This window comes from Mustela nigripes, chromosome 12 (genome assembly GCF_022355385.1).
Source record: "Mustela nigripes isolate SB6536 chromosome 12, MUSNIG.SB6536, whole genome shotgun sequence".
Taxonomy (NCBI): domain Eukaryota; kingdom Metazoa; phylum Chordata; class Mammalia; order Carnivora; family Mustelidae; genus Mustela; species Mustela nigripes.
This window is the reverse complement of record NC_081568.1, coordinates 70051256-70063864: the sequence shown is the minus strand read 5'-3', so window position 1 is coordinate 70063864 and position 12609 is coordinate 70051256. Positions and strand designations below refer to the sequence as shown.

The following is a 12609-nucleotide window of genomic DNA, read 5'->3' as shown; positions in this document are numbered from 1 at the left end:
TTTACCGACCTAACTGGTTTGTGGCTCTCCTGATTCTGTTTAGCAAAATACCTCTTCAGCTGCTCTAAAGAAACAGATGGTTTAAACACATGCTCAAAAAGATCACAGTGAACGCAGACCGGTGAGTTATAGCCGATGAAACTGTAGCAGGGAACTGTCTGGGTTCCCTTCCTAAAGGCCAGTGGGTGATACAACCCAAGCTACTCGATCTCCTGTGGCATTTCACTTGCAAAACACTACTGTTATCTGTCATCAATTCCCTTCAAAGGATGGTACAAAATTTTCTGGTTGGGAATACCACATCTAATCATTTAGTTACAGCAGTATAGGAGTTTGTTTGCCTCAAACACGACTATAATTTTGAATGTGCTGTTTCAGTGATACATATAAACACACACATACTGTTGTCACCTGATAGTTGCGTTAATACAATGACATTCTTTTTATTTGAATAGTATTTGTATGTTTGAAAATGAGTGTCAATATTTGTATGGATTTACCAGTCCTTGACCATAAGATTTTCAAAAAATCTTATGAACCCATTTCATCGAATTCATTAGGATGGTAGACTCTCTGGAAATGGTTTTTAAAACAAGAAGATCATCTGAAGAGTGGCCCAGCGTGTGCTCTATGACAAGTATTTGAAAATCAGAGTCATCTTAGTGTTCATCTTTAGGCTTGGTCCAGTTCCTTAGGAAAGGCTTTGGTTTTCTCACAGAGTTTGATGCATTTAGTTTTCAGGTCACCAAATGGTGGTGGAGATCATATCAGAACGAAGTTATTAGAACTTTGGGATTTTCTTCCTTCTGCACCGAATCTCTTGGTTTTTTCCTAAACCTGAACCTGAAAATAAAATAAGGGTTAAAGAAAATTTAATATTCAAGATTCCCCTCTTCATAATGACAGACTGACATTGAAAAACTTTTGTCCAACACTGAAAAAAAAAAAAAGAAATAAAGAAAAAAGAAAAACATTTATCCAGTCAATGAATATAACTCTAATAATAGCTCAGGAGTCTAGAGCTTGTATTCTCTAATTCTACAGTTTCCCCAAGGAAAGGATGGAATGGTAAACATGACTTCTCAGCATTTTAAAGTTAATGTTGAAATAGTTATATCATTAGAAGAAAACAATTTTGGGGGCACACTTTGTTATACATATTCTGTCAGAGATCAGAAACATCCACTCATACATAGATTTATGTTCTTCATGGCCAGGCACTAAAGACGTGTTATCTTATAGAACTTCAAGATAGTCATATGAACTATTTCCATATAATAGATGTGAATCCCAAGGTTTAGTGAAAATTAAGTAATTTCCCCAAATTCACGCTCTAGATTTGGGATTTGAAGCCAGGCAGTTTCACTCTAGAATCTCAACTTCTATAAATCCACTCATCTTTAATTGTTTGCCAATCTATGATACTGTAGAAAGATATTTGATTTTTGTCCCCTGTTCCTGACACAAAGCTCCTAAATCCCTTGTCATTTCCTGGTTGATAGGGGGCATAGGAGCATCTTGTGTTTTGTTCTAATTAGGCAACTCTTGGAGGGCCCCTTGATAGCTTCAGGATGGAGGCTGGTTGCCAGAAAGATCAGGCCTTGATTAGAAGCCTGGAACTTTCAGCTCCACCTTCCAACCTCCAAGGAGGGGTGAGGGGCTAGAGGTTGGATTAGTTATGGATCATGCCAAGATGATAAAACCTCCATAAAACCCCCGAACATTGAGGTTCAGAGAGCTTCTGAATTGGTGAACACATCCATGTGTGAGGACGGTGGTGTTCCCCAAATGCATGGGGACAGAAGCTCTTGCACTCTGGACCCTTCTGGACTTCACCCTTTGTAACTCTTCATTTGGCTGTTCATGTGCATTCTTTATAATAAACCTGAAATGGTAAGGAAACTGTTAGCTGGGTTCTGTGAGTCATTCCGGCAAATTACTGAACTTGAGTGGAGAGAGGGGAGGTTGTGGAAACACCAGACATTGCAACCAAGTTGGATAGAAGTGTGAATAACCTGGGGACCTGATATTTATCACTGGCATCTGAAGGGAGGGCAGTCTTGTGGGACTAAGCTCTAAAACCTGTGGATTCTGATGCAAACTGGTGGTTAGTGTTGGAATTGAATGATACTGTAGGACACCTAGTTGGTGTCAGAAATGGTGGATATCAGGAGGGAAAACTCTCCTAAATCTCATAGGCCCCCCCAAAAGATATTAAATTGTTTCATTTCGTATTTCTTTATTAATCTGGACAAGTATTGTTTTCCATGTATATATCTGCCAATGAGATTGTGTTTCTGTCAAATGATTGTTGGTGACCTTTGCCAGTTTTCCTGCTGCGTTGTCTGTCTTTTTCCCACTGACTGCTGAGAGTTTCGTGTATATTAGCTGTATAAGCCCCATGTGTATACTGTGTGTTGCAAATATTTCCCCCCCCCCCCCCGCTTGGCTTTTTTGACCTTTGTTTTTATTCACAGTTTCCTTTCTTGCTGTGCCAACAATTTCTAAAGTTTCATAATCAGTTGTAGCAATCTTTTCCTTTACGTCTCTTTGCTTTTCATACCATGTTCAGAAAGGCCTTCTCTGAACAAAACATAACAAAAATATGTTTTCTTCTGATACACTTATGATTTTACGTTTTTAGGCCTCAATTTTTAAACACTCTGCAATTTATTGATGTATTATTCTGGAGTAGAATGTAATTTTTTAATTTATCCAGCATGGCTAGCTGAATTCTCCAACACCCTTTACTGAATAATCTAATTTTCCTTACTGATTTCAAATTGCTACTTTTTAGCACAGACTGAGTTCACATAGTTTCTTGGATTTAATTCTGAACTCTATATTATTCCAGTGAGTTCTATTCCTATACCCTTATCATATCGTTTTAATTATCTTTGCTTAGTAATATGCTTTATTATCTGATAGAGCTACTCTCTACTTTCTACTCTGCTTTTTCAGAAATTTCCTGGCTATTATTGAATGTTTATTCCTTCTGAGGGATTTTGCTACCAGTTTTTATTTTTATTTTACTTTTATTTATTTATTTGACAGGCAGAGATCACAAACAGGCAGAGAAGCAGGCAGAGAGAGAAGAGGAAGCAGGCTCCCTGCTGAGCAGAGAGCCCGACTCAGGGCTTGATCCCAGGACCCTGAGATCATGTCCTGAGCTGAAGGCAGATGCTTTAACCCACTGAGCCACCCAGGCACCCCATTGCTACCAGTTTTTAAAGTTCCACTTACCCTTTCACTTTCTCCATCTGCTCTAAGGTCTCAGGTAGAGTCATTCCAAAACTTTCAGGGAAGAAAAGGGTGATGATTCCAATGAAGACAGTCAGGCTACCCATAACAATGTAGGGCAGAACTCTGTTGTAAGCACCTGGAAGGCACAAGAACATCAATTGGATACAGGGATTCTCCAGATACTCCTGGGAATTGCTTTGTCATGGTGGCAAACAGTATTTGAAAGTATGCAAATCTGAATATTTTCAGAAGGAAAAAGGTATGCAAAAGATCACAGTTTCTTTTTGGCAGAAGCCACTGCCTCTGTGATTTCCATAATCATTTCCCTATGTGCTTTTGCAATATCGTAAAGTCTTTCATGCCATTTGGCATTCTCTAAGCCACTATTGAACCATGAGTGACAGATGTTCCATTGATGAAAGTCTTTGCCAACCAAGTTTTCCCTCTCAAGGTGGAAGTCATTGGAGATGGGGATGAGAGGACATCAAGGAGGAGAAAGGACATCACAGGGGCAGGGACAGGCCATGATGACTGGTGTGAACTTTGCTTTTGCCTGAACTATGAAGTAGGCTGCAGTGGACAGCAAGGTCCAAAGAGCCATGAATCTCTTAAAAAAAAAAAAAAAAAACAAACCTAAGTAATATGTTTAATCCAATTTCAATCACTCAATGTCAGGCATAGTGAATGCACTATATACCTGGATTTGGTTTCATTTTGCAACATCTATGTGTCTTGGTTTTATAAGAACCGTTCCACCTCTTCCTTATGTGGCATTACTTGGACAGGAGAATAACAGATCCTCATCTTGCCTCTTTTCTGCAAACAGAGATTATAGAGGAACAACACACCCAAGAATTTTATTAGACAGATCTTAATCTGGAAGCTCCTCTGAGGTGTCTGTGTCACTAACGGGAGTAGTCGTTGCAGAACAGAAAGCTGTTTCAGACTCCTCCCTTTCATCTGTACCAGTGGTCTGCCCTTAGACCAAGTGAGCATGGCCTGAAAGAAGAAGGAACGAAGGGAAAATGACACCATTCAATATTTTTAAAAAAGATTTTATTTATTCATTTGACAGACAGAGATCACAAGTAGGCAGAGAGGCAGCAGGGAGAGAGGAGGAAGCAGGCTCCCTGCTGAGGAGAGAGCCTGATGTAGGGGCTCAATCCCAGAACCCTGAGATCTGACCCGAGCCAAAGGCAGAGGCTTTAACCCACTGAGCCACCCAGATGCCCTGACACCATTCAATATTATAATGTGCTTTCTTAGGGCTTGTTCAGGGCAGCAATGCAGAGTATGTTTAAGATAAGAAAATGTTTCACTTTCTCTGCAAAAATTAGGGTGTACCTTTCATGAGAATTCAGATCTAGTATTTGTTTGCATGAGTGTTTGAACCAGTAGGTAACCAATGGATGACTAGGAAGAATAGGAGGTGTATCAGCATCTCTCACCGTCAGAGTCCTTAATGAGGTTTAGGCTTGGAGTACAAGATCCTACATTCATTGAACAACCCACCAAAGCCCCCCTGTGGTGTTACTCCAGCTTGCAAAATCTGACCGTATAAAAACTAAAATTCCCTAAAATATCATAAAGTCAAAGTATACGATGAACTAAGAAAAATATTTACCACATATATGCAAAGGGCTAGTTTCTTTCAATTACAAAGAGCTCTCACAAATCAGGGGCACCTGGGTGGCTCAGTCCTCGGTTAAATGTCTGACTCTTGATTTCGTCTCAGGTCACGATCTCATGGGTTTTGAGATAGAGCCCTGCATCGAACTTTGTGCTCAGTGGGGCTTCTGCTTGAAGATTCTCTCCCTCTGCCCCTTCCCCTCAACACATGTGAGCATGTTCTACTGTGCTCTGTCTCTCAAAATAAATAAAGAAATCTTTAAAAAAAATTCAACCTTATTTATAATTGAATTAGAAATGAAAGCAATAATGATATCCATTTTTCAGGTAACAGATTACCAATGATTAAAAAATTGGGTCATCCCCTTTGTTAGTGAGGATATGGAGAAATAGGCCCTCTCATATATTGATAGTTGGATTGTAAATTAGTACAATATTTAGAGGCCAGTTTGGCAATATCTATGAAAATTTTAATTTGCTCCAACAATCCACGAATCCAAGTGTATGTAATTAAGTGAACAAAGGATCTTAGGGGGATAGAGGAATGTTTATTGTAGTGTTATGTGTAATAACAAAAACCAGGAAATAGCATAAATGTCTATCCATTGAGCCTAGTTAAACAAATATGTATATACATACATTGGAAGAATATATACTAACTAAAAAGAAGGTAAAAGCTTAAAAACCACTAGTAAGGAAAGATATTGTGATACAATGTTGTATTTAAAAAGTTGTGAAACAATATATATAATTTTGTTTGTGTGTTTAATTTTATTGTGTATATATATATATATGTTTTGCAAAACAAAATGTCTGAAGGGTTACTCACCAAAGTGTTAATATTAGCTACTTCTAGGGCTGTAGTCTGGGGAGCCCAGAGAGAAGAAGTGAAGTTGTACTTTTTCCAGTACTTTCTGTGCTGTTTGCATTTTTTCACAATGAAAAATCTATTCCTTTATATTTAAAAAAAAAGAACAAATTGACAAGATGCATCTCACCGAGGTAAACAAAGTAGGGAGCAATGATGCTGCCCACTCTGGAGGCCATGGATGTGACCCCCACGGCCATGTTCCTGACCGGGGTGGGGTAAAGCTCTGCGGTGAAGACATACAGCATGGAGAAAGCAGAGGTGATCCCGAACTTCCCTAACATCACCAGACCAATGGACAAGAAGTTGTAATCTGGAAAAGAGACCCCGTGTAAAAAGAGGTGCTTCTAGAAGTAAGACTTTGTTAACTGAGTTGCGTTCATTGTCCTCTTTGCTTGTACAGCAATGTTTTTATAATGTAAAGATGTTGCCAGAGCACCTAGGTGACTCAGTCAGGTAAGCTTCCAACTTTGATTTCAGCTCAACTCATATTCTCAAGATCATGAGATCCAGCCCTATCCTGGGCTCTGTAGCGAGTGTGCTTAAGATTAAGATTCTCTCTCTCTCTCTCTCTGCCCCTCTCTTTCCCCACGTCTCTCTCTTAAAAAAAAAAGGAGATATTCCCCAAGTAACACTTTGTCTTCAAATATCTTAATAATTGGACACAAACAAAGATGGAGAGCGACGGGTTGCTTTCTATTCTGCTCTACTGTTTTTCTAGATCATTTATGCATTCAGTGACCTTTGCCCACTTTTATTTGTTACAGCAGTTTCATGGTAAGTTGTTAGCATGTTAATATCATTAAGTTTAATCTTCAAAGAGAAAGACCTATCCTTTCTAACCTGTTTATAATTATCAAAGAGATATATGTTTTATGTATAATACTAGGTTATCAATGATCTATTGACAACATTTTAATATGAGAAAGTTAGGCATAAGGAGAAGAAAGAAGCAAATGTCTTCGTGTGCTCTTCAACTGCTTAAGGATTACAGGCCCCAAAAATCACTGCCTTGTATGGGAACTGGCAGTCCTATGCACTGCAACGCTGGAAAATGCTCATCAGAGAAGAGGTCTGAAAGTACCAAGGGAATGATGGACGGCATCAGGCTTCCTCTCAGGCAGTGATGTCTGATCCCTTAAGGCTGACTCCTATGTCAGGGGAGTTGTGAATACAGGAAGTGCTGTAGTTAGCTATTGCTTGTCCGGTTGACTTAAGAGGAGCTTATGATGTAAAGGCGACACAAACAGGGCACAGTGACTAATGATTAGTCTAGTGAAGGTGCAGCTCTTTTCCAGTAAGCGGTTAATATTGGTTAACTTCTTACCTGCGGGTACGAACTGAATTAAGAGAAGCACACCTCCTCCCAAGAACAGTACGCCGGCGATGATGTAACGCCGAGGCAGCTTTCGAAGCAGCAGCCAGGCTGTAATGTAAGCTGGAACCTCAATCAAGGCAGAAAGGAAACAGTTCAGGTAGGCATCTCCATGTAAATTAGGAGCGTTGAGAGACAGAGCAAAGTAACCCACTGAGGTTAGCATCCTGAAAGACAAAAGAAAAAAGGCAAAGATGCCAAGAGGATAGCCTGAACCACTCAAGAAATTGTCCTGGTCTTTCTGTCCTACAAGTAGCCACTAGCCACATATGGCTATTTAAAAACTATGTCAATTAAAATTAAAATAAATTAAAAATTCAGTTCTTTAATCACACTGGCCACACTTCACCTGCTTCAGAGCCACCTGTGCCTAGTGGTTACAACAATGGACAACTCAGACATAAAACATTTTCATTGTTGTGGCAAGTTCTCTTGGACAGCACTAGTCTAGATCTGCCAACATTTAACAACACCTACCCTGGTCTAGTTAATTTCAGATTTCAGTATTTCCTGAACAGTTCGTACATCCTTGTTCCCTTACAACTATTATCTGAAGAAAGACTGTCAGTCACGTCAGTGAACACAAAATCCAGATTTATTTTTACCCTAAAGAAAAATGAGGACACATAGGTAATGCTGTGGGATTCTCTTTCGGTGAATTCCAATCGATTTATTAAAACTCACTTTAGGATGGGGCGCCTGGGTGGCTCAGTGGGTTAAAGCCACTTGCCTTTGGCTCAGGTCATGATCCCCGGGTCCTGGGATCGAGCCCCTCACTGGGCTCTCTGCTCAGCAGGGAGCCTACTTCCTCCTCTCTCTCTGCCTGCCTCTCTGCTGGCTTGTGATCTCTCTCTGTGTCAAATAAATAAATAAATAAAATCTTAAAAAAAAAAAAAAAAACTCACTTTAGGGAAGAGAATGAAAGTCCCATTGAACATAGTACACACCGCACACCCTGTCATTATAGTTGACTTCCGCAGAACTGTAAAGCTCTTCTGTGCAAAAACAACTGCACCTTGCAGACTCCTCTGTGCAGAAGTTTGCTTACTACTAACATGACTGAAAAGCAGAGGATATCTGAAAAATGTTTTCAGGAACATTGTTACTCTGATGTTACTGTTCTGTTGACAGTATAGCTTCAGGAAGCAGGAGCTGAATTAGCCTCTCACTTTCAGGAGCCAGCAATGTAATTAGTATGAATCCCAATGACTTTAGGAGGGGAGAGACCCTTTCCCTGTGGCCCACAGTAAGCAGGCTTAAATGTCATGTTACTTTTTTACGTTCCCTGTGACTTTTTTTCAGCATCCAGTTCCATGAGTTGAATGGAGCCATTTCCAAATAACTTAGAATTCTAGAATTTCTGTTGTCTCAGGAAGACTCAACCCTTGCCCTGACATTGCTGTGAATTAGAGAAAATCAGTTGTATCCTTAGGTGTTGTGTGTCATATCCATAGTTCACTTATTACTTACCACAGGAGCAAGGACATAATGGTTATTGTGGCAATATTCCGAGTCCTGAACAGGTCCAGAATGAGAACTTTCTGCTGACCAGGGAGTTTTAGTTCCTGTAGCTAAAATAATGTAAATAAACTGTAAGATTACGAGGTAATGAGGAGGTATCTTCAACCATTGGCATTGTGGGAAAGACCTGTTATGCCTATAACGCTCCTTCACCTTGAATATGCTCAGAAGTCTGGAATTTGAGGGGAATAAGGGCATCTACTATAAAATGCTTATCCTAACTCTTCAAAATACTCGTGGCCCATTTTAGACAGAGTCTTTGAAATATGTAACATTGGCTTCACTGCCTCTTTATATAAACCCTGACTGCTAATAAGCCTTTTCTTGACTCATGGTCACCACTGTGGTGACTCGAATCACACTGAGCTGTGATCCTTAGGACCTGTTGAGTGGATAGGGCCAAACAGCCCCAACTCCCTTGAGGTCCATGTCTGCTTTTTGTATTTTTCTTGTTGTTGTCTCAGGGTCAGAAGAGATTTGGATTCACGGAGGGCCTTGGACAAAAGGTCTGAGCATCAGTTCACTTCTCCTTTAAAAGGGTATAAATAGGGGCACCTGGACTCAGTTGTTAAGCATCTGCCTTTGGCTCGGGTCATGATCCCAGGGTCCTGAAATCGAGCCCCCCGTCAGGCTCCCTGCTCCACGGGAAGCATGCTTCTCCCTCTCCCACTCCCCTAGCTTGTGTTCCCTCACTCGCTGTGTCTCTCTCTGTCAAGTTAATAAATAAGATCTTTTTTTAAAAAAAGATATAATAGGGGTGCCTGGGTGGCTCAGTGGGTTAAAGCCTCTGCCTTCGGCTCGGGTCATGATCCAGGATCCTGGGATCGAGACCCGCATTGGGCTCTCTGCTCAGTGGAGAGCCTGCTTCCTCCTCTCTCTCTGCCTACTGCTCTGCCTACTTGTGATCTCTGTCTGTCAAATAAATAAATAAAATCTTTTTAAAAAAGGATATAATAATTGGGAGTTGAGAAGATTAAATGAGATCATACACACACACACACACACACACACACACATATGAAGCTTAGCATAGTACTTGAACCATGATAGATGCCCAACTTTTTTTTTTAACTATAATTATTACTATGACTGCACCATTGAGAAAAAGATGCTAAAAATCTGGTTGGTGATAGTTTCTAATTGCTGTCAATGGGCTTCCTTCCTCTACTTTTAATTTACTAAAGTTAACTTGCCATGTTGTAGAAATCTAGATAACTAAGTTTATTGGAGCTTGTAAAAAAAAGTTACAGGGCTCTGAGGTGTGGAATCTCTTTAGGACATGAGGTATATGCAGTAAGAGGCTTAGGAAGGAGTGTATGCTGTGAAGGAGTAAGACTGCCAGACCTGCCTTTGTAGCAGGTGCTCCCCAGATATGAGCATCCTTCTTTCCAAGAATAACCAGACACTCCCACCTGCTGCTCTCAGACATTTTACTTTTTTTCTTCTACACAGTTTGGAGTGAACATCCCTAGAACATGCCCCTGGCAGCAAAACCCTATTATCACAACCAAAGTAAAGCCCCTGCATAAACTAGTAGGAACTAGAAATCTTCATGGAGGGTTCTGGAAGTGGTGCCATGCATGGATAGGACCTGTGCATCAGGCCTGTGCTCACACTTGCTGCTTCCACAGGACCTTTATGAAAATGCAGCTTGCCAGGTTCCACCCAGGACATGCTGACTCTGAATCCTCCCTGGGGCCCTGAAGCCTACAACTCTGTATTTTGGGACAAGAATAGTCTTATATCCAGGGCTTGTGCCTATATGGAGTCACCAAAATATCTTTGGACCAGATACCACGAGCAGGCTGAAGGTACTTCAGAAAGAAAGCCAGGGAAGCCCAAGATAGCTTTCCAACACAACACTATTCTGTATTTTTTTCTATCCACTGCCTCTAACATGAGTTAGGAAATGACATGCTGTTTAGTACATGTACTCTGGTACCAAGAGACCTAGCTCTGTGGTTGTGGGCAAATTCCTTAGCTTGCCTGTACCTCAGTGTCCACTCCTGGAAAAAGGGCCTGGAGTAGTACCCACTAGCTCTGGCTTGCATGAACATCAAAGAAACTAACACCATGCCTGACATCTGGTAGACTCTCCATTGTCATTCTGAGCAGGCTGTATGTGCTGGCATATACACCTTTGCCAAGAGGTGAGCAGCGGAGAGGAGCACAACCTCCCTTTCCTTCAGCGGGCTCGTCCAGTTCAGGCTCCACGTGCCTCCCAACCTCTACAGAGTCCTGCTTTCCGGGGAGGCCAGACTTGAGTCTATAGACTTGAGTGTGGAGCAGGCATACTGTCGCTGTAGCTGTCCCCATCTTCTTGGGGTATTCTGAATAGTCCCCTGCCCTTCTCGTAGCGAGGAATGCCCTGCCCCCCTCCTCTCCACTCATCTAAGCCTCCAGACCCTGGTTTGGACCTGCCTCTTCAGCCTGGAGTCCATCTGCTGCCTTTCTCTGCTGCTACACAGCATCCCTACCTTGGATACTTAGCACTTCCTCCTGTTTTATGTTTACATCTAATCCTCTTGACCACCTTAGCTACATGCTAAGCATAGTAACTGTATCTAACTTTTCTTATTTTCTCTAGGACCCAGCAGAGGGCGTGGACAGGAACACTGCAATTCCCCACTGACTGTCAGTGAATATGGCTGCTACCACAGAATATAATCTTTCCCTTGTGGCCTCCTGTTTTCAGGGGTGACCCCTTGAGCCTATGCCTTCACGCCTTTAGGGTGTAGACACAACGCAGCAAACCAAAGGCAAACACGGCTTCCTCAGCAGCTGCAGCATGATTCAGAGTACGGTGGGGACATCATGGATGGCATACCCTTCAACCACATTTTTTCCACTTTATCTGGACATTGAGAAATCACTGGTATGTAACTGCACCAGTGGTATGGAGCAATACCAACATAAAGTTGGAGATAAAACTTGCCAAAGGGAAGGGGGACTAGTATTTAATCAACACATGTTGTAAACTAAGCAGTTTGCATATATGATTGCATCTCATTCCCTCACAGCCCTCTGAGGTAGGTTTCACATCAGCACTTCGTCATCATAGGGTCTCAAGGATTCACAGAGAGCCTGGTGCACACTGGGCACACGTCAGATTCAATTAAATCAAGAATGCATTGCTGACTTTAAGAGGACACATCTGCAAATGCTTACCTCCATAGGATCAAAAATCACCCTTGGGGCAGCTATGTTGTTCATTTTTGCAGCTTTTTGGATGATACTTTCAGCCTCTGAAAATCTTCTCTGGGATATCAACCACCGGGGAGATTCGGGAATAAACCTGGAATAAATTTGTAATTGTTTATTTTTCACAATAGCAGTAATAGTAGTACTAATAATACTAGTCACCGTAAGTTGCCCCCAAACAATTTTTATTTTGTCAGATTTTAGTTTGTCTATTAAAACAAACAAACAAAAAAAAACCAGGAAGGAGGCCTCATAAGATTTCCATTGATAATAGGAATAAATAAAAGCACCTCCAAGTTTCAAAGTTCTGATCAAATCACAAGGCTAATCATCAGTTGGACTGGAGGGCTGGATCAGACAATAAAGGGTAACATTAACTATAGGTGCTGTAAGCCAGGGCAGGGGGAGAAAGTCATTTCAAACGTAATAACCAATGACACGTAATAACAAAAGACACTTGAGTGTCTTTTCAGCGCGTCCATCCCTTGGAGAACTCCTGGTGCCCAGCTGATAATGGTCAGAAATTTACCAAGTAAAGGTGGCCAAGGAATCTGTGCTCTTTGGGCTTTTCTTGTAGTCACAGGAAAAGGTGGAAATGTGGACAGCCCCGCCATGGGCTGTCCCTGTGACTCTCAGATCCCCAGGGCAATGAGTCACCAAACGAGGTTTTGGGAGACAATTTTCTTTCTTTCTTCTTCTTTTTTTTTTTATGTCTAGGAACTTTTTATTACACAGAGTTTGCTTCTATTTTTTCCTAATTTTTCTATTTTTC

At 41.2% G+C, this 12609-nt stretch overlaps 1 protein-coding gene across 3 annotated transcripts in view; it reads right to left on the bottom strand.

The window, feature by feature from the left end:
- Positions 1–418: 418 nt before the first annotated feature.
- Positions 419–12609, bottom strand: part of SLC22A4 (solute carrier family 22 member 4) — a 42496-nt gene continuing 30305 nt past the window's right edge. The window contains exons 5-10 of one of the 3 annotated variants that reach the window (XM_059417534.1): positions 11805–11931; positions 8586–8686; positions 7068–7282; positions 5871–6053; positions 3244–3379; positions 419–843 (exon numbers count right to left, since the gene is read on the bottom strand). In XM_059417534.1, the coding sequence (XP_059273517.1) occupies positions 768–843; positions 3244–3379; positions 5871–6053; positions 7068–7282; positions 8586–8686; positions 11805–11931 (838 nt within the window). In that variant the 3' untranslated portion in view covers positions 419–767. Of the gene's footprint in view, positions 844–3243; positions 3380–3940; positions 4060–5870; positions 6054–7067; positions 7283–8585; positions 8687–11804; positions 11932–12609 lie in introns of those variants that run through there. The other 2 variants (XR_009407456.1, XM_059417535.1) reach the window with 2 other exon arrangements.